Source organism: Nyctereutes procyonoides, unplaced genomic scaffold (assembly GCF_905146905.1).
Source record: "Nyctereutes procyonoides isolate TBG_1078 unplaced genomic scaffold, NYPRO_anot_genome, whole genome shotgun sequence".
Classification (NCBI taxonomy): domain Eukaryota; kingdom Metazoa; phylum Chordata; class Mammalia; order Carnivora; family Canidae; genus Nyctereutes; species Nyctereutes procyonoides.
In genome coordinates this window covers 2,676,098-2,699,224 of record NW_026575159.1, presented here as the reverse complement: position 1 = coordinate 2,699,224, position 23,127 = coordinate 2,676,098, and the positions used below count along the sequence as shown (strand labels likewise).

At 34.6% G+C, this 23,127-nt stretch overlaps 1 protein-coding gene across 10 annotated transcripts in view; it reads right to left on the bottom strand.

The window, feature by feature from the left end:
• Positions 1-23,127, bottom strand: part of OXR1 (oxidation resistance 1) — a 365,376-nt gene that overhangs the window by 25,660 nt on the left and 316,589 nt on the right. For all 10 annotated transcript variants that reach the window (XM_055313914.1, XM_055313909.1, XM_055313912.1 and 7 more), the window contains 4 exons: positions 14,882-15,066; positions 11,172-11,929; positions 7,602-7,770; positions 6,043-6,205 (listed from right to left, as the gene is read on the bottom strand). In XM_055313914.1, the coding sequence (XP_055169889.1) occupies positions 6,043-6,205; positions 7,602-7,770; positions 11,172-11,929; positions 14,882-15,066 (1,275 nt within the window). The remainder of the gene's footprint in view (positions 1-6,042; positions 6,206-7,601; positions 7,771-11,171; positions 11,930-14,881; positions 15,067-23,127) is intronic.

Below are 23,127 nucleotides of genomic sequence, written 5' to 3'. Positions count from 1 at the left end.
GATGAATGCAAAATTCATATGAATCTTAGAGATAAAACAGGCTTCAAAGATACTTTAGGATATTGTGGCTGCTGTGTTAGACTATGCTACTAGACTCTTGTGTACTTGTCAAGTACATCATTTAAAGAGCATTTGATGGACAAATTCAAGAGGTGCAGATCAATGACTTACAGAGTGGTATGTTTCTTGGTTTCCCTCTCCTTGTAGTGCCTCTGAGCACACAATGTGATAAAAATCCTTTGGTGTGTTAGGGAGCTATGCCTGAAGTAATTCAGCCTGGCTGTTAATGATAAGAAACACACACACAAACAAAAAACTGTGCTTTTAAAAATCAAGGCATAAAATGATTAAGGAAACCTTTCTCCACACTGAACCAAATTTAAGTTTTTGGTGTGCAGATGCAACACACAGAATAGAAATATCTTGAAAAATATTTTATGCAACGTAACTTGCATGACAGGGCCTTGAAAATTAAACTATGGTATGATTAATACAGTCTGAAAAAATCTCCCAGCTTAGGATTTAGCAATATTTAACATAACACCTGAAGTGATGACATGGAGTAGCACAGTTTTCATCATGTACAATATCATCATGTGAAGAGCTTTACAGAATACTGATTTTTATTTGGTCTGAGGTGACCCTGAGGCAATGCTTTTTGAAAGCTCTCCCAAATGACTCAAAGGTTCTGCCAAGATTGAAAACCTGGTGTGGAGAAAAGGACAACTGATTGAATTAGAGATTAACTATTATGACGTGTTACTATGAGGATTTTAGCCAAATAAGAAACAAGCTTAGAGAAATTATCTATAGAATAAAGATAACAGTCTATAATTAAATGGGTTACTCTAGATCTAAGGCAGAAGAACATGTTAATGACTCTGGGGATATGATCAGCAAAATTCAGGCTGTATGACATTCTAGAAAAAAAAATATAATTTCTTAAAAATGAAAATTACAAGGAAAAAAGCAAAGCACAGCAAAAAAATGGACAGGAACCTACATTTACAGACTTAAGAGACATTTTAGCTAACTGAAACATTTGGAGCTTAGCTGGATCCGGATTCAAATAACAAGTTGTAAAAATTTATTCTTATTATATATAATGTATACACACACACACACACACACACACACACAGGCTCCGGGATCACAACCCGGAGTCAAAGGCAGATGCTCAACCACTAAGCCACTCAGGTGCCCCCAGCTTACATATATTTTAAACATAATTATGACATTTGAAGAAATGTGAACTGAGGAGAAGGAAGGTTTACAGATGGAATAAGCTGATAAAGCTGAGTGATGATATATGCAAATTCATACTACTTATCTCTGTTTCTGTATGTTTATCAAATCATAGCATTATCATCAGGAAATGATGTCAATAGGCATCTTTCCCCACTTTTATCTCAAGATCTTCCTACACATTCTTGAAAGGCCACTAAAATACTTCCCTTGTCAGTGAAAATCTATAAAAACACTCTCCAACAAAACCCAAAAGTAACATTTTTCACCAAAATGCAAAGCCCCACAAACGATACTATCCTCAGTATACATGCTTTACTTCTACTACTGTCACCAGTAGTAGAAGTAGATGTTTCTACTACTGGTGACAGTAGTAGAAACTAGAGGAAAAGAATCTACAGTAGTTCCTTTCCAGTTGCAACATAAGGTTATTAAACTCCCAATAGCAGAAGGACTCATAATTAAGGAACTTAAGATATTATGGCTGGAAAAAATAAACTTGATATAAGCCAATGTTTTTATGCTAACAATATTGATTGAACTAGAACAAAAAAGAATATATGGTAAAGGATATCAATCTCCTACACACCTTGAGCTATATGCATAGTTTCTCAGACTTCTTAGATTCTTTCAATAATCAGGAATCTTAGAATAGAGGCTCTTATTCCTGACAACCTTAAAATCAGGCTAACTGCTCTCAATGAATATAGGTTTCTGCTGCTCTCAACTCTCTCTGGAATTCACTATACAAATCTCTAAGTGTACTTCTTTACTCCTTCCTTTTCTCATCATTTCTAATTTTTAAATTCCAGTATTTTCTAATCATCTTCAGTAAGACTTTCAATTGGCATAAGTTATCATTGAAATTGTTTCAAATATTATAGAATCTTTCTTGCTATTTCAAGTGCATATTTTAGTAATTTGGGGTGCTATAGTTTGAATTAAGTTTTAACACCCTTGAGAGTAATGATGAAGACAGTGTTGAATCTACAAAGAGTTAATAAATGGGGGAAGTACTAGATAAACTAACCTTCGAAGAAGATTAAAAAGGAATAAATACTTTCAGATTATCATTATCACAGTATATAGAAAACTTTTGTTGTTGATGTACATCAAAAGGTAGAACAAAGACAGACTAAACTTACAAACCTATGTTTCTTTAAACTACGAAAAAAAGTTTTGTTTTTTTTTTTTTAACTTTATTTTGTAATTTTTTTTTTTTATTTATTTATGACAGTCACACAGAATGAGAGAGAGAGGCAGAGACACAGGCAGAGGGAGAAGCAGGCTCCATGCCCCGGGAGCCCGACATGGGACTCGATCCTGGGTCTCCAGGATCGCGCCCTGGGCCAAAGGCAGGCGCCAAACCGCTGCGCCACCCAGGGATCCCGAAAAAAAGTTTCTAACAGAGTTGTCCTAAAATGAAAAGTACTGTCCTTTGAAGTAATAAACTCTATCACTGAATTATGTTAAAGCAGACCCAAGAATAGTGTAAAATGTAAAATAAGAGGCTGAACTGCCAGTTAATTCCAACTTCCAGAGTTTATAAATTTATGACAAAATATTTACTACAACTGACATTAAAATTTATTTTAGGATGTAGGCCATCTTGGAAGATGAGTAAAACTTGTATATACTATTTTAATATTTGCCCAAATTTATTAACCATTTAATAATAGCAATATAATATTTGTTGAGAATGAATTATATCCTTCCATTGTTCTTAGCTGAGGATATAGTCATATATGAAACTGACAAAATCCTGCTCTCTGCCACTTACATTGGGAGAGGGACAGGAGAAGCTAGAGCAGAATAAATTAATCATATGTGAAAGTTTTCTCATGTATACAGAAATGTATAAATTTCTGGTTAGCAATATATTTCTGCTTGGTAGCAGTTAGGGATACTAATCTTCTAAGTATCACTAAGGCAGAATAAGAGTGAGTAGAGAACCTAGTTTTAATCAAACAGACTGATGTCCAAGTTGGCAGCCATAATAAGTTCATCCTGTATTCTAACTCACCTATTTTCCACCTCTATGTAGAAAAAAGGCCCCAAAACAGCATTTCACATTTTGAAGTAATTTTACCTAAGTACTCAAAAAACTTTCCAGTTTTTGAAACATGTAACATTTAAAATACTTTCTATGTCATTATATATTTGTTCACCAAGAGTAAACCCTAATGTAAACAATGGACTTTGGATGAAAAAAGGATACGCTTTTTATTTAGGCACCTAGTAACCATCAGGCACTAGACCATCATGGTACAAGAGAAATGCAATGCAGGACATATTACAATTATAAATTTTCTAGCAACTACATTAAAAAAGAAAAAAAAACCTAGTTAAATTAATTTTGATTTTTATCTAATTCAATATATCTAAAATACTGTCATTAAACATTATAAAAGGTGATATTTTATACTTTTATTTTTTTTAAAGATTTTATTTATTCACAAGAGACACAGAGAGAGAGAGATAGAGGCATAGACACAGGCAGAGGGAGAAGCAAGATTCATGCAGGGAGTCCGACTTGGGAACTCAACCTTGAGTCTCTAGGATCACACCCTGGGCCAAAGGCGGCTCTAAACCGCTGAGCCACCAGGGCTGCCCAATATTTTATACTTTTAATTCCAAATCTTTAAAATCCAGTGTATATTTTGTATTTATAGAACATCTCAATTCAGACTAGCCACATTTCAAAAGTGCTAAATTGCTACTTGCAAGTAGTAGCTATTGTATAAGAATTAATATATTTACACTACAGCATCTCTCAATTCAGACATTAAATTTTCACAGGAAATACCTGATGCTGTTTAGATTTAGATTAAAACTTACAGTTGAAAAAGTAAATTCATATATCCTAATTGCTCTAAGCACATAAAAAACTTACCCAATAACTGATTCAAGTATCCATTTTAAAATTTAACTAGAAGTCAGTAAACTTAAAAATTCAATTCCTTAGTTGCACTAGCCACACTTCAGGGACTCAGTAGCTACATAATAAAGATGTGGCTACCTTATTAGACAGTACACCACTGTTTTCCTAGAAAATGCAGCAAAAAGTTTCTAAAATTATTTTCTCTTTCATTTCCTTTTTATTCGAATTCTGGTTGAAAACAGGTGAGGAGAGATTTATTTTTTCTTCAGAAATTACACCCTATAGAATCTGCCATAAGAACTGAGGCAGTTCCTTTGAATCGAAATAGTAATCAATCAGTAGTGATAGTCTATTATTTCCAAGGTTAAGAGCAGCCCCAATGGAGAAAGGTCCTTTACTTGACTGAAATTATTGCAACCCACCTTGTCACCCAAATTAGAAATTTCAGTTATCTAGCTGTCATTAAATCCTGTCTTAATAGCTAGCTAATAACTGTTTAAAAAACTTCATCACCTTTTATAGTACTGCAGTAGAAGTATCCATCTTGGATCATCTGAGCTATCTTAAAAGCCTCCTAAAGCTAATTTTAAATACACAGAGATTTTATATATGTCAACACCCATGTAACTAACTGTCACCCGTAAAAATACAGAATATCTCCAGTATTCTATAAAGTTTTCTCCTGTCCCTAGAGATCCCCCCCAGAAACAGGTGGTCTGATAGAATTTTGATTAGTTTTGACCCGCTGAACTTCATGTAAATGGAATTACACAGCATATACTCTTTTACACCTGGCTTGGTTTAATTAAACATATTATCTGTGAGATTCATCCATATGTTGCCTGTCCAAGTAGACCTTTTTTATCACTAAGTTATATGGAATTCTATGAAATATTCTCGAATTTATTTATCCATTCTTCTCCTGATAGGAATTCAGGTCGTTTCCAGTTTGGGACCTATTGCGAATAAAGCTGGTATGAAGTTAATAATGTTGGTTTAAGTATTAAGAGAACCTAAAATAAATGTTCAATATATGTTACCTCTTTCCCTCCATTGTATTAGAGTTACAGTAGAAACTGATGCTGTATATACTACACAGAATGAACTTAAACAATTCAAAATCAGGTTGAAAGACATGCCATGTATACCTCCAATCATTATACATGTTGAGTACATGTACAATAAATACATATCACATATACAACCACAAACATTAACACCAAGTGATTAACAAAATTGAATTCTGTTTAATATCACATTTTAGCATCTGCTCTGTATTTTCTAATATTAATCCAGGCAACCACAACAGAAAAACTCTATTTTGTTACTCTATCAATGCAATAAGACAAAGCATATAAAAAACATGATTATGTAATATTAAAAGACATATCTTTAAGAGGTTACAGAAAGTTAATTGCTGTTATTCTGTCCATTCAAAGAAGTTCAATATATTTGAGCATGTTAAATTTTACATTTTGTAAAATTAGCATCAGCTTCCCTAGCATTATTGTAAATTCATTTCAAAATAATGCTTGAGTATGGACTTAGAAAGGAGTGCTAATTGACATGAACGTATTAAATGACTGGTGCACTTCCTCCATGCAGGAAGTGATATTAAAATGAATCAGATAAGAAATGTTTTATATAAATTAGTAAAACAGCAATTAATATTCTAAAAGGCACTCAATAAAAGTCATTTTACTGCCAATCAGTTGCTTCTTTAATATTTTAAAGCAAAAAAATCCAGGTTACTAATCAGATTCATTCAGTAAACATATATAATACATGGATGGTAAACCCTTAAAAAAAATCACTCTTTGGTACAAAGATCACTTGTACTTTGCCTGTACTACCATAAAGCTATAAATTCACAAAAAGCAAAAAGATCAATGAAATCTTCACATATTTCTCCTTACCTCCCATTCTCTGGCTGTTGCTTCATTAGTAGAATCCTCATTTGTTTCAGATTCTTCAATCTTCTTCACTACTATGAATCCAGGTTCTCTGGTATATTCACCAGTGTCATCTGCATATATTTCTGGACTCCACTGAATGAAGAAGGCATACAAGTGGTCTGTCCTGTTAGAATAAGTGACTGTTAATAACAGACCTACTATTCTGTGCTCCTAGCTATAACTACAAAATGATATTTGTTACGTATCTTCAAAAAACTAGAAGACTTAAAATACATACAACATATACTATGCTTTATTTAAAAAGATAATGAAGCCGAATGGCAGGAAGAAATTAACTTAAATCTAGTTGGCTGTGTTCTATCAAGTTGTTCTGAGAAACTATTTAGATTTTTCTTGGCATGCTTTTGAGTAAACTCAGATGCTGTACAAGGTAAAAATTTTTTTTTCTATCCTTAAAGAAACTAGTGATAGGAAAGGAAACTGAACCAGCAATTGTGACCTCATTCAAACGATGACCTAATTATCTAAAATACAAGTAAACAATTTACTAACTGCCTATTTTAAAACCTGGACATTATACAGAACTTTTCCAAGTTTACAGAAATTTCATGTGTTTAACTTTTAATGATACCAGGAATACACAATGTATTACTGGTTCAGGGATAAATGGTCTAATCTTTCAAGTCTCTGGATCCCATTTTCAATTTTGTTTACTATAGTGAAAATATCTATGTTTCCTTGGCTATTAATTAGCAGGGAAAATTAAATTATAAAAAGGGATTATATTATTACCTGCCTTGAGGCAGGGGTCATACTGTTTAATATTTTGATGAACCTTCTTGCTCTAAAACTTTTTTTTAAGTTTTTATTTAAATTCTTGTTAACACATCATGTAATATTAGTCTCAGGTGTAGAATTTCAGTGATTCATCACTTAGATACAGTGCTCAGTGCTCTTCACAGTAAGTGCCCTCCCTAATACTCATCACTCATTTAGCTCATCCCCTATTGACCTTCCTGCCTCCAGCAACTGTTCAGCTTGTTCTCTATAGTTAAGAGTCTCTTATGGTTTGCTTCCCTCTCTGAGACATTTTAACTAGGTTTCTTTACCACTACAACTAGGAAGATATTCACTTTTTTTTTTGCATTAAATCACAAACCAATAAAATTTAAAATGGGGTAAATTAAAAAGTACAAAATAAGAGCTAAATAATTTTAAGGGATCCTGTGGTTCAGTCAGTTAAGCAATTGGCTCTGTTTTGACTGAGGCCATCATTTCATGGGTTGTGAGATCCAGCCCAAGTTGGACTCCATGCTCAGCGGAATCTCCTTGAAGATTCTCTCCCTCTGCCCCTTCCCAATCGTGTGCAAGCCCATGTACACACACTCTCTCTCTCCCTCTCAGATAAATAAATCATTAAAAAGGTAATTTTAAAAAGATTTAATGTTAAGTTTTAATCATAAACCATTTTTTAAAAGTACTTTTCCACTGGTGTTAAGTGACATCTAAGATAGTTTTAATTCAAGGAATCTCAATGTTTTTGAGTCTTTGCTTTTTACCTTTCTTGTGGTACAGCAAACCAATATTCATGTTTCTTATCTCTCTGTGCATACTGTTGCATTGTCGCACTTGCTTGAGATACAAATGTTTTCCTCATTGGTTTTCCAACTCTGAGACATAGGAACTTATGTAATCGATGCCTTCTCTTTTCTTTTAAAAGTACAGAACCTAGAAATGAAATACAGAATTCTTGCAATTCTCAAACACCAGGCTTATATAATTTATTTTAATTAATGTTTACCTTCAAACTTCTGACAAGTAATACAGAATAAAATTTAATTTACTGACAGTCATTTAGATGAATTCTCATAAGTAACTTATTTTCTTCCAAAGGTAAAGTGCCAGGTAATAAAAAGACTCATGAAGTAGCACCCAAGTTAAGAAATGATATTATGTCTAAGCATATCAGGAAAAAGGGGAAAGGTTTAAGAATTCTTTCATTAAATTTTTGCTTGGAACAACTTTATTAATTACATGCACATATATATTTTTCTGAGTATTCTCTATCAGCCTTCTAGAATAACATCTAAACCATTTGTAGAATTTTTAAAGGTTTAAATCCAATTACAGAAAAAATTTAATAAAAATTAATGAAGCTTTTACATATATGTGAGGTAGGCTAAAACAATCAACAATATGCTGGATGCAGCCACCTGTTTGGACAATTTATTATGAATGATCTCTAACTCTTTCAAACAGAGATGCTGACATAGGTATACAGAAGTCTGATGCTATGACTGAATTCAGGATTTTGGACATTATTAGCTACAACGGTGGCATACTATGGAAGTAAAAGCACTTATTTGTGGTCAGGAGCACTGGGTACTAGTCATGGCTTTCTTCTGTATCGTGCAAGGTGCACAAATCTATCTTAGCCTCAATATTTGCATCTGATTAAGAGTGAACTTCTACCATTTGCCCCACAATTATTTTCCACAGTTGTATATTTATTAAACCATGTTGTTATAAAGTCAGTAAAGATCAGAAACATGGAATATTTCCCTACTATAGAACTTCTAGTTACTTAAAATTAGTTACTAAAACAGACTTTCATTCCTTTTCCCCTCAATAAGAACCCAAAGTTAATACAGGTACACCTATATCTAAACTTATCTATCAATTTTTCTCCTTTAGTATTTTGTTACAGGAGCTCCCTCCCCATCAAATTTCATACCTCAACAAACCCACTAAAATTAAAGCATTCTACCACATTATAAACATATCCCTCATTTTATTTTTTTCAAAAATTTCAAAATATAAGGCAACCATCAGACACAAAGAAATCACATTCACACCAGTATTCTTTACAATACCAAAGACAGGAAATATCTTAACAATACAAATTGTTATTAATAACTGAATGTCCAGTATGGAAATGGTTAAAATACAGGGCCATTAAAAGCCATATTTTCAAAAAACCATAATGACATGGGAAATTATTCATGACATAAAATATTAAGTGAAAAAAGGTACAACACTATAATCCTGACTTTACATAAAGAACATGTATAGATAAAAATACCAAAATTGTATACATATGTATTTATATGTGTATGTATATACATATACACACCAAAAATCAAAGATATATACACCAAATGTTAACAATGATTATTTCATGGATGAATTTTGGGTAATTTTTATAAATTTTCTAAAAATCTCCCATTTTGTCAAATGGATAATTTAATGAATATTAATTCTGAATAAAGAAAAAGGCATTACAAAATAATTATTCAATCTTTTATAGAGCTTTGAGTAAATTAATTCTTTAATATCTACTGAATATCATTAGGATATCTAAAAAAAAAGATGGCACAAAGAAAATGAAAACAGAGTACATGTATTTTAAAAACTGAACCAAACTTGTGTGTATTGCTGGTAGGAATATAAAATGTGCAGCCACTGTGAAAAACAGTTTGGGGTTCCTCAAAAAGTTAAACACAGAATTATCACTGGATCTAGCAAATCCTCTTTGGATATATATCCAAAAAACTTGAAAGGAGGGTTTCAAATAAATATCTGTACACCAAAGTACATAGCAAGATTATTCACAATAGCCAAAAGGTAGAAACAACCCAAGTGTACATTAACAAATGAACACATAAAAAAAAAAAAGGTGGTATATAAAGTCAACTGCTGAATGATGCAGGGGTTAGGGACACTGACTCCCTACATAGTCAAAACTGGAGTATAACTTTTGACCCTAAAAATCCTAACTACTAGTAGCCTAATGCTGACTGGAAGCTTTACCAATAATATAATGATTTATATACTATATTCTTAGAATACAGTAAGCTAAAGAAAAAAAATGCTAAGATAATCATAAGAACAAATATTAAAAAATACACTTAAAATTTATAGTACTGTACTGTATTTTGAAAAGTATGTAGAAGTGGACCTGCAAAGTTCATTCAATGTTGTTCAATAGTCAACTCTATAATGGAATATAAAATATAAAGGGAAGGAAATTTTGAAACATGCTACAACTTGGATGAAACTTAAAGGTATTACCCTACCGGAAATAAGTCATACACAGAATACTATATGATTCCACTTAAATGAGGTGCCTCATGTAGAAACAAAAGTTCATTCTACAAAAAGTAGAATGGTGGTTGGCAGGAGCAAAGTAAGGAAAGAATGAGGAATTACTATGTAATGGGTATAGTTTCTGTTTGGAAAGATGGAAAAGTTCTGGAAAATGGATAGTGGTGATGACTACACAACAATGTAAAGGTACTTTAATGTCACTAAATTTTACACCTAAAAATGGTTACTATTGTAAATTTTATTTTATATGTATTTTAGCAATAATTTACTTTGGAAAAAATAAAAAAAATAATTTACTTTAGAGTTTAATTTAAAAAGTTCATATGCAGATTGGAGTGATTTAGAATCATATTTTTAATATAGTATAATAAATGCTAACTAAGATAACTGAACTATACTCCATTTAATCTATTATGTATTAAGGGGAAGCACTGTATATTAGAAATAAAACAGTCTATAATTTTCATAAGTAAACAGTACTAAAAACCAAAACTGATAGAGAAATAGTGTTTTAATTTATCTTCAGTGCTTTATAAAGGAAAACTAATCAAACAATGACAAACTCTGGACACCTGGAATACTGTAAGAAATAAATTTTTATGTTTAATTGCATTTTTTTAAAGGCAGAATTACAAACTTTGGCAACTACAAATTGCAATATTTTATGTGCAGTGAAAAAAGACATTTTAATGAGGTAACATACCAAGAATTAAGAGAAAAATGGAAAAGTCATAACTATCATAGAGCTTGCGTGCATTTTCAAGAAATTTTTTAAAGATGGAACACAAGAGTATCTAAATGCAGTGGAAAAGATGCTCATTACGTGTACAATCCACCACCTGATAAGAAAAGACAAGACTAGGAACTAGAGACCACATACTTATCCCCAGAGAAAAATTAGTCAAGGGCCACTAGATCATCCTTCAGAGTAGCTTAAGATACTGCAGCTTTTCAGTCTATGAGGAAAGAGGAAGACAACATGTGATAAGATGAATTAACTTTATATATTGCTTAACACTTACCTTCTAAGTCAGCAGTTGCGATTTTATGTTTAATTTCTTTTTGTGACACCTGTTGAATATTTTCCCTTTGCTCTCTAGTCTGTTGCATAGTATGGGTTTTCCAGAGTTTCCGTAGCTCTTCTACCTCTGTCTCAGAGTCCTGATTTTGCTCCTTTCCTTGTTTTCCTTTGTTGACAGTTTGCTTTTGTTTAAAATCTGTTGCTTCCTCACAAGGCATACTTTCTTTTTCACCCTCTTCTTGATGTAGTAAATTCTCATTAAGAAGAAAATCCTGGTCTGCATTATCTTTTAAACTTGTGCTTTGTTCTTTTGGGCCAGATATTTCCTGAAAATTATCCGTAGCTTGATCTTCCTTCATGGCTCTTTCCAGATTATTTAAATTTATTTTAAGAGAAGTCGTCCCAATTTCATTTGTAGAATGTCCAGAATCAGATTTTAAGTGATCAGGTGTATTAGTAGACTCTGAAATGGCTGTTGAGCATTCTACGCCACTCTGATGGACAGTTTGCACAGATTCTGATGACGCACCAGATGATTTATCTTGTCGAAGCTCATCTGAAGAGACAAGCTCCTCTCGTATAGGAGAGAGTTCTGATTCCGTGAACACATCCTCAGAAAGAGACTCCTCAGTGCTCTTCGGGGCTGTGCTGGCACTATCATTACCTGCATCGCGGGTTCTGGAGTCTATTTCATCAGTATGACTTCTTGTCATTTTCTTTAAATGGCAGAAGTCCCTTCCTGATACCTGATCTATTTCTCTGCCAGTAAACAAAATTAAAAGTTGTTACTTTTTAAATTCTATTTTATTTCCTACAAACTTAATACTAAATTAGTTATCACTAAAAAGGTTTCTAGAAAAGGGTGTAGCAAATATCTCAACAGCACATCAAAAATTTGATTTATACAGACAGACCAAGTAAGCAGTTAAGTCAAGCTTTTGTAGTATCTAGGGATCTGAGAAATATCAACATAAGATTTCCTGAATTAATCCATCTTAAAGAAGCTGAAAATATAAGTTTTAGGTAAAGCTCTAATTCTACACTAAAATTTACTGACTACGGGAATATGGAAAACAAACTTAGATAAAATTTGGATTAAAATTTTAAATATCTTAGTAAAGAAAAAATACACAGATATTACACACATGGACACACACAAACATCCAGTGCTTATTTACATGTAAATAGAGATTACACTAAAATATGCACCTCAAATGCAAAGCTGAAGACCAACTAGAATAAAACAGAGACAAAAATACTTACGGGAATTCTTTAGGCTACCAGCAACAACTCTTAATAATTCAGAAAAAAACTTGTTCAGCTAAAGGTTCAGATACTAGATATGTGAATAGTTAATAATTCTATCAAGATTTCCATGTTTAATGGCATTTGTATATAGGAGCACTAATGTTCAACGTTAGATAGCTTAAGTTCTGGAAGGAGGCAGTACAAACATCTACATAAAGCATGAAATAAAAGAAATTTAAAACGATGGTTAAAAAGTAGTTTGTGACAAATGGAAATTGACATGAGTTCTTAGTGGAAAAACTACTAACATTTTTATAAGTATAGGAGATAAATTGAAACAAATAATTGGCTGTTTCTGGATGTGAAGCTGGGTAACTTCTATTTAATTCTTTCCTCGTGATATTTTCCAAATTTAATATAATGAGTATGCATAAAATTTTTAACTAGAATAGGTAAATATTTATTTTTTAAAAAGCTTTTCAGTTGAATTACAACTCCTGTCTGTTTTGTCTCTCTTGCATTTGATTCACCGAAAGAAACATAAGCATCTAATTTGTGCTATTAAAGATGTAATAGTGTCATCTACTGGTGATTCACTCAAATTGCATAGATACGGTCTTGGCACTTGGAAAAGGCAAAAGTTTTGAGAAATTGTATGTGCACATTTAATAAGATCATTAGGTAGGAGATAAAGTTAACAAATGTAAGAAGACACACATTTGTATATGGACTGTAAAACCTTCAGAGTTAAAATGCTGAAAGACTATGCCAATGATGTTGCTACTGCTTAATACAGTTCTAGAACACTACTTTTGAAATCAGCTTTCCAAGTGGAAGACAGAAGGAAATCAATCAAATCTTATACCTCAGTATTGCTACACATGACATTACTCTGCAAAACTACTTGATTTATCTGATTCACTGCCAAATATTGTTTTTGATTAATTCACAAGGCAAGACTGAAAGACTTCTTTAGGGAGGAATTTCTTTAAATGTTTGGGTCAAATGCATGGTCTTACCAGGGACATTCTAAATAATAAAACACTAATTTGCAAGAAGAAGAGCACTACAGAATCTTAGTGGAATACTTACAGATTACTCAGCATAAAAGAATCCCAAAGTATCATAATAAAAATAAAAAAGCAGGGCAACAGAAAGTGAACCTCACAGTGACCGACAATATATACATCCTTAAATAATCTTCTTGTTTTTTTTTAAATTTAATTTAATTTAATTTATTTATGATAGGCACACAGTGAGAGAGAGAGAGAGGCAGAGACACAGGCAGAGGGAGAAGCAGGCTCCATGCACTGGGAGCACGACGCGGGATTCGATCCCGGGTCTCCAGGATCGCGCCCCGGGCCAAAGGCAGGCGCCAAACTGCTGCGCCACCCAGGGATCCCCAATCTTCTTGTTTTTTAATCGATTCCTTTACTCTTTCACCCTGTCTCATCCCCCCACCCACCCCAATATTATTTATTTCCTGAAAGTGACTTTGGATGAAGATATTCTAGGAATTGTCTGTACCTTTACAAGTGAGTTTACAAAGCCAAAATAATTTCTATTGACTAGAAGGTAGAATGGAGACTGTTTTGAATAAGGGATTTTATTCTATCACATGTATCCTAACAACTCATGTACTCTGTCTCAGAAACAAAAATAATTTGTTTTTCTCCTATGTAAGCAGTTCTGTACCACAAGGGTTAATTTTCATACAATGATCCACATCCCTGTGGGCTAATAAAAGGATATATATCTCAATATCAGTTAAAGTGAAGCCAATTTTTAAACTTTTGACAAAGTATGTGTAGAGGAATGGAAAGTGTTCTTTTCTGTTCTCACTCCTTTCTTTGTATATTACCTTCTACTTTTATTCTTTATTCTTTTCTTTTCTCTCTGGTCATTCCTTTGGTCAAGCACATTACTTTCAAAGGCCATGCTGAGCTGCAGTCTCATAACTATGTTATTTGAATCGTAAGAATCCCTTGATCAGTATATTCCAAGGTTAACTTTTTCAAGGTCAACTGAGGGAGAAGGATGCTCATGGGATCTCCCTCAAATCCCACACCAGAATCTTCAGGCTGTTCTAAGAAAAATTTGAATGCTATCCTAGTCTACTTATATTACCTTGAATTAGTCACAGGAATAATTTAAAATTCTGAATGCTGTGTCTGAATTAAAAGGGCTGGTAAACACTAAATTAAATAAGGTTTATAGGTTACTTTTAAATATCCAGTTCTGACCAATTATACAAATATAAATCTAGAACAATTCCTAATTATTCAAAATGTGTTAAATATAATCTTTTCAGACTGTACTTTTTCATTGTTGATAAAATGAAAAGCGGTCATAATAAAACTAACAAAAAATACTTGAAAGAAAAAAAAAAAACTAAGAGTATTAAACCAGAGTCATCTACCTAGATGCAATAAAATTCCAAAGGAATATAAATACCAATCTTACATGGGTAAGGATTCCTTTATTTTGCTATCCAAAATTTCTCTGTACATTGCAGCTGACATCACCTCTTCCATTGGACACATGATGCCATATTCCTCACAGCCATTCTCTTGAACCAAAGGGTCAGTTTTATGTGGATCAAACATTATATTATTTGGTGTAACTAGCAGCACACCACTGACTGTACCCTAAGATGAAGAAAGAAAATAACATTTAATCTTCAAATTTTAAATTTTCAAAAAGTATTCTAGCTGTTTTTAATAATTTTCTTCCAATGTTAGGCCATCTGTTATATATAAAAGTAGTGCATTTAAGCACTACGATATTCTCATGAAAACATTTTTCATGATGTTTTACATTGATCTGCATTCTGCTTCCTGTGTTCCCTTCACTAGAGGTACCAAATATACTTTTATGTTCACAAATAGGTTTAATAAATATTGTGCCGATAATTCAATCTAGTATAAAAGAAAAATAGCATATTCTCTTTAAAATATTTTTTTGAAAATCTGTTTCAACTTGGGTCTGTAACTACATAGCTATTTGACTTTGGGCATGCAAATCTCCTGGGCCTCACTGTCTTCATCTAAAACAGTAGGTATATTAGATGACTTCTAGAGTACACAGTAATCATTTTCACTTAATCATGAAAAGTTACAAAATTTTAAGTACATTTATAATAAACAGCAATATAAATATGAAGAGTCCAACCTCTTGTTTTACAAATGAGCAATCTTAAGTCCATGAGAAGCCAATCTCACTAACATTAGCTAATACTATGGAAAGCTTTATATGTATCATGCTTTATATACATTATTATTTATTTGCTCTTCACAAGCATAGCTATGAGATGATTATACAAATGGGAAAATTAAGGTAGTGAGAGTCTAGTCAACTTATTCTAAGTAATAAATAACACTGCTAACATAAGTGGTAGAATCAAGGTAGTTTGTGTTTTTAAATAAAATCCCTCCAGATTTGAGTCTAAACTACAGTCATTTCAACTCAAGTGCTAAATATTCCTTTAATTCAATTTTTAATTCCCATTCTACTATATTCTGTAAGTGTTAAAAATGAAGAGCCAGACAGAATTCTAAAAATAAACTAAGTAGTTACTTCAAAGTTGTCCTGTCCTTTTTTTGGGAAGCTATTAAGGAAAAGAAAAACTTAAATCCTGCTTGATTTGGTATCACATCCTTCTTCAAAATCCATATTCAACTCTCTAAATTTACGTGGCTTAATTTTAAGAACATAAAACTTAAGTAATGAGAGATACTACTATTGAAAATGATCAAATGGAAGAGTAAAAACAGAAAATACTTAAAATTGTCACCCATCTGGAAAAAAGTTATTACAGATGTTCAAGATAATAAAACATGCATGCAATATTGGAGAGAAGCATATGTATGTGTGTATGTGTTTTGGTGGAAAAGGGGGAATCAATCTTGAAAGTCTAAATAGCATTTTTATTGTTGTTCAGACCAGGGGCCACCTAAATAAGGACTAACTTTATATAATATTTGATTGATATTTTATATAGATTCATATGTATCAGATATGTTTGTATTCCTGGATCATATGCCAACACAAGTCAAAGAGAGATTGTAAGGTATGTTGTAGGGACATTTACATCCCTAAGGATAATCCAAAAAATAGACCATCAAGAGTATATAGAATGTAAAAAATCTTAAAGATTTTTTTTATTTAATTTGCCAACATATAGTGTAATACCCAGTGCTCATCTCATCATGTGCCCTCCTTACTGCTCATCACCCAGTTACCCTATCCCCCCACCACCCACCTCCCCTTTTGCAACTCTTTGTTTCCCAGAGTTAGGAATCTCTCATGGAAGGTTTCTTATTCTCTATCTTCCTTACTCTATCTTACCTTCTATAATTTTAAGTTATTTGAAAATAAAATCAAGTAATCAGTAAGAATTAAGGAAAGCAAACACCAGGTCTCTGAAAAACCTCAGTTAATTCTTGATTTCACAATTTCAAATAAGCATTAGCTTTAAATAATGGTTTAAGGATGAGATTCACTGGCAATACATCTCATCTTTCACTTTAGAATATTTTTGCAAAGACAATTTGTAGTAGGCATATACAATAGAAAAGGCCCAGTATTAATGTAATGTTTTAATTCACTATACCTGTTAATACTATAATACTGCTGTTAGTAGTGTAACAACAGAAATAATTTGAAAAGCCTCTCAAAATTGTGTTTCTGCTTCTTAGATTAGAAGGGGTTTAAAGCCCTACCTCTTAACGCTAGACTGATCAATCTGTAATGTTACTTTCCAGGAAATCATCCTTAAAATTGCTGCTACTGAAGATGTGTTAATGTATTCTTCAAGCTTCTTTCCCTGACTCTAGGTGGGACTTTGAGATATCCTTTCTGATATTGTTCTTCCCAAATCAAGAGCTGACCATGAGAAACACTACTTCAATATAAAATTCATAAAGATCTTCTGACAAACTGCTCAAATTCATCTAACCAAGACCAAGTGTGAAATCATAAACTCATACTAAAGCATTCCTCTTTCATTCTTTTTAATACTGTTTCATAAATCTGAACCTATCAGGAGCAAGAACATATTATAGTAAGTGGTTTCCAATTAAAATATCTTCTTAATCTCAAGACTTTCAGAAACTTTAAGCAGAGATATCTCTTTAGTATTAGTAACTGTCAATTCCTTATGTGCAATTACCTGACTAATCTTCCATGGAGAAATTATTTGTTAGAAAATAAAGTCTATTTATAAAGAAAAGTTACCACTCACACTGCAGTATTTCTGTAAATACTAGAAGATAAAAAACTATGACCTGGGAATCCAATCCAGTAGAGAGAAAAGCTTCTACTGATCTTTTTTTCAGTCTTTTTTTAAAAGAGTTTATTTATTCTTGAGAGAAACAGAGAGAGAGGGGAGGGGGGGCAGAGACACAGGCAGAGGGAGAAGCAGGCTCCTTGCAGGGAGCCTGACATGGGATTCGCTCGATCCTGGGTCTCCAGGATCATGTCCTGGGCTGAAGGCAGCACTAAACTACTGAGCCACCACCCAGGCTGCCCTTTTTTTTTTTCAGTCTTAAGTCCACTGTAACTTAACTATGACAATTTTATTGATAAATTTCCACAATTTTTATATAAAAAAAGTTACTACAATAAATCTATAGGAAGATCCAGCCTCTAGCAAATGAACATCAGGTTACAAGCTGTTCCTAATCCTGCCATTGGATTTAACTTTTCTTTGATACTTAAATACAAATTTTATTCAAATAGCTACAACTGAAATTCTGCTTCTAGCCAAGAACTAATTTTGCCTAAAACTACTAAAACCACACACAAACACTACATCAAATGAGTGTTTTCAGCTACTGGAATGCTGGGCAGTGATACCTTTATAAGGGAAAACAAAGAAGATGAACTCTACAAAAGCCCCAGCTTACTGAGTAGAGAGTTTCCAGGCCAGAGGCAGAGAAAGGAGAGAAGAGATGAGCATTCCCTACTGAGAATGCTTTGGATATCTACTGAAGGCCTTCTTTCAAATTTCCAGCTGAGCACTGAGTGCTACTTATATGAATGGCAACTATCCCAGGACAAGAAAAGCAGCAGCATACAAAAGCAGAGGAAACAATTCATGGAGTCAACAGAGAAAGGAATAGTTTGTGTTCTCACTAACCACTGCAAAAAAACCTTGTAATTTATAGGGTCCCAGAAAACTCAGAAGGGCATAGTCTCTCAGTAAAGAGAAAAAGTAGCTATTTGCTTTGGTCCTGCCTAACAAAACTTAAAACAAAGCCATGTTATGATCAAATTGCTTTTAAAAAAAACAACTGTGTTAGAGAAAATAGTATAAGAAAATGTAGGAAAATACACAAATATCCAGCACTCAAGAAGATAAAATTTGTCCAGTTAAAAATTACTTAGGCATGTAAAGGAAAATGAAAAAAGGGGGCTCATCACAGTAACAAAAGTCAATTAACAGGAACAAATACAGAAGTGAGAGAGATAAATTAATTAGTAGAAAGATGTTATAAGAATTATGATAACCATATTCTATATATTCAAGAATATAGAAGATAGATTGTACATAGTAGTTATGGACAAGGAAGATAAAAGAGAGCCAGTCTGAACTTGCAGAGATGAAAAATATGCTCAAGAGAATTAATAGCAAATTAGACATGGCAGAAAAAAACATTAAGTGAACTTAAAGGTATAGCAATTGAAATTTCCCAAAACAGAGAGATAGGGGAAAAAAAAAAAAAGAACAGAGCATCAATGAGTTATGCACAAAACCAAGCAGCCTACTTACTATTTGCATAACTGCAGTTCCCAACGAGGAGAGGATAGAGAAAAAAAAAGTGAAGAAATCTGGCTCCGAATTTTCCAAATCTGATGAAAACTATAAACCAACAGATTCACGAAGCTGAGCGAATTCTAAGTAAAACAAACAGAAAAATACTCCAGGGCACATCATGATCCAATTGTTCAAAATCAATGGTAATGTGACTCTCTTAGAGATCTGTACTCTGAAGACTATAGAACGCTTATGCAAGAAATTGAAGAGGACGCAAAGAAATGGAAAAACATTCCATGCTCATTGATTGGAAGAAAATATTGTTAAAATGTTTATACTACCAAAGCAATATATGCATTTAACATAATCCCTATCAAAATACCACCAATATTTTTCACAGAGCTAGAACAAATGATCCTAAAATCTATATGGAATCACAAAAGACCTGGAATGGCCAAAGCAATCTTAAAAAAAAAAAAAGAGCAAAGCTGGAGGGATCACGATTCTGGACTTGAAGCTATAGTCATCACAACCTGATTACTAGGTTGTGGTCATCAAGACAGTATGGTACTGGACAAAAACAGACACATAGATCAATGAAACAAAACAGAAATACCAGAAATCGACCCATAACTATACAGTTAACTAATCTTCGATAAAGCAGGAACGAGTACCCAGCAGAAAAAAGGCAGTCTCTTCAACAGTGGTGTTAGGAAAACCGGACCGCAACATGCAAAAGAATGAAACTGGACAATTTCTTAATACCATATACAAAAATAAATTTAAAATGGATGAAAGACTTAAATGTGAAACCATCAAAAATTCTACAGAAGAACATAGGCAGCAAACTCTTTGATCCTGTCTATAGCAACTTCTTAACTAGACATGTCACCAGAGACCAGGGAAAAAAAGGAAAAATGAACTACTGGGACTTTATCAAGATAAAAAACTGCACAGCAAAGGAAACAATCAACAAAACTAATAGGCAACCTATGGAATGGAAGAAGATATTTAATTGCAAATGGTGTATCTGATGATAAAGGGCTAGTATTCACAGTTTATAAAGAATTCATTAAACACCCCAAAAAATAGTCCAGTTAAAAAATGAGCAGAGGACATGAATAGATATTTTTCCAAAAAAGACATCCAGATAGAAAACAGACACATGAAGTTGCTCAAGACATCATTCAACATCAGGAAAATACAAATCAAAACTAAAATGAGATAGCACCTTACTCTGTCAGAATGGCTAAAATTAACAACACAAGAAACAACAGGTGTTGGCAAGGATGGGGATAAAGGGGAACCCTCTTACACTATTGGCGAGAATGCAAACTGGTGCAACCACTCTGGACAACAGTATGGAGGTTCCTCAAAAAGTTAAAAACAGAACTACGCTATGATACAGCAATTGTACTACTATTTACCCGAAGTATACAAAAATACAGATTCAAAGGGGTACATGCACCCCAAAGTTTATAGCAGCACTGCCTACAAGAGCCAAACTATGGAAGGAGTCCAAATCTCCATCAACTGCTGAATGGAGAGAAAAGAGGGGCAATATGGCGGAAGAGTAGGGTCCCCAAATCACCTGTCCCCACCAAATTACCTAGAAAACCTTCAAATTAGCCGAAAATCTATGAATTTGGCCTGAGATTTAAAGAGAGACCAGCTGGAATGCTACAGTGAGAAGAGTTCACGCTTCTATCAAGGTAGGAAGACGGGGGGGAAAAAGAAATAAACAAAAGGCCTCCAAGGGGGAGAGGCCCCGCGAGGAGCCGGGCTGAGGCCGGGGCGAGTGCCCCCAGAACAGGAGAGCCCTGTCCCGGAGAAGCAGGAGCTGCACCAACCTTCCCGGGCGGAAAGGGGCTCATAGGGAGTTGGAGCAGGACCCAGGAGGGCGGGGATGCCCTCGGGCTCCCTGGGACACCAACAGACACCTGCGCCCCGGGAGAGTGCGCCGAGCTCCCTAAGGGCTGCAGCGCGCACGGCGGGACCCGGAGCAGCTCGGAGGGGCTCGGCGGCGGCTCCGGCGGCGGCTCCGTGGAGGGGGCTGCGGGGCGGGAGCGCGAATCCAACAGCACAGGCTCCGGAGCACAGGGCGCCAGGACACAGCCCAAGATCCGGCCTCCCCCGGAACAGGTAGAGGCTGGGAGGGCCCAGGACAGCGAGGACGCTCCTGCCCGGAGCTGAGCAGATCAGCGGCCCCGCCCCAGAGCCTCCAGGCCCTGCAGATGGAGAGCTCCTTAGTTCTTGCCAGGGCTGACTCCAGGGCTCCAGAGCTGGCCCCGCCACTGCGGTTGTTCCTCCGGGGGCCTCACGGGGTAAACAACACCCACTGAGCCCTGCACCAGGCATGGGGCTGAGCAGCTCCCCTAAGTGCTAACACCTGAAAATCAGCACAACAGGCCCCTCCCCCAGAAGACCAGCTAGACGGACAAGTTCCAGGGGAAGTCAAGGGACTTAAAGTCTACAGAATCAGAAGATACTCCCCTGTGTTTTTGTTGTTGTTTTTTTTGTTTTTCATTTTTTTTTTTTGCTTTTTGATGTGTTTCCTTCACCCACCCTTTTTTTCCTTTCTTTTTCGTTCTCTTTTTCTTTTTTTTCTTCCTCTTTTTTTTCTTTTTCTCTTTTCTTTCCTTCTTTCTCTCCTCTCTTTTTCTCCTTTTCCCAATACAACTTGCTTTTGGCAACTCTGCACTGAACAAAATGACTAGAAGGAAAACCTCACCTCAAAAGAAATAATCAGAAACAGTCCTCTCTCCCACAGAGTTACAAAATCTGGATTACAATTCAATGTCAGAAAGCCAATTCAATATTATACAGCTACTGGTGGCTCTAGAAAAAAGGATAAAGGACTCAAGAGACTTCATGACTGCAGAATTTAGAGCTAATCAGGCAGAAATTAAAAATCAATTGAATGAGATGTAATCCAAACTAGAAGTCCTAATGACGAGGGTTAGTTAACGAGGTGGAAGAACGCGTGAGTGACATAGAAGACAAGTTGATGGCAAAGAGGGAAACTAAGGAAAAAAAGAGACAATTAAAAGACCATGAAGATAGATTAAGGGAAATAAACGACAGCCTGAGGAAGAAAAACCTGCGTTTAATTGGGGTTCCTGAGGGCGTCGAAAGGGACAGAGGGCCAGAATATGTATTTGAACAAATCCTAGCTGAAAACTTTCCTAATCTGGGAAGGGAAACAGGCATTCAGATCCAGGAAATAGAGAGATCCCCCCCTAAAATCAATAAAAACCGTTCAACAACTCGACATTTAATAGTTAAGCTTGCAAATTCCAAAGACAAAGAGAAGATCCTTAAAGCAGCAAGAGACAAGAAATCCCTGACTTTTACGGGGAGGAGTATTAGGGTAACAGCAGACCTCTCCACAGAGACCTGGCAGGCCAGAAAGGGCTGGCAGGATATATTCAGGGTCCTAAATGAGAAGAACATGCAACCAAGAATACTTTATCCAGCAAGGCTCTCATTCAAAATGGAAGGAGAGATAAAGAGCTTCCAAGACAGGCAGGAACTGAAAGAATATGTGACCTCCAAACCAGCTCTGCAAGAAATTTTAAGGGGGACTCTTAAAATTCCCCTTTAAGAAGAAGTTCAGTGGAACAGTCCAAAAAACAAGGACTGAATAGATATCATGATGACACTAAACTCCTATCTGTCAATAGTAACTCTGAACGTGAATGGCCTTAATGACCCCATCAAAAGGCGCAGGGTTTCAGAATGGATAAAAAAGCAGGACCCATCTATTTGCTGTCTACAAGAGACTCATTTTAGACAGAAGGACACCTACAGCCTGAAAATAAAAGGTTGGAGAACCATTTACCATTCGAATGGTCTTCAAAAGAAAGCAGGGGTAGCCATCCTTATATCAGATAAACTAAAATTTACCCCGAAGACCATAGTGAGAGATGAAGAGGGACACTATATCATACTT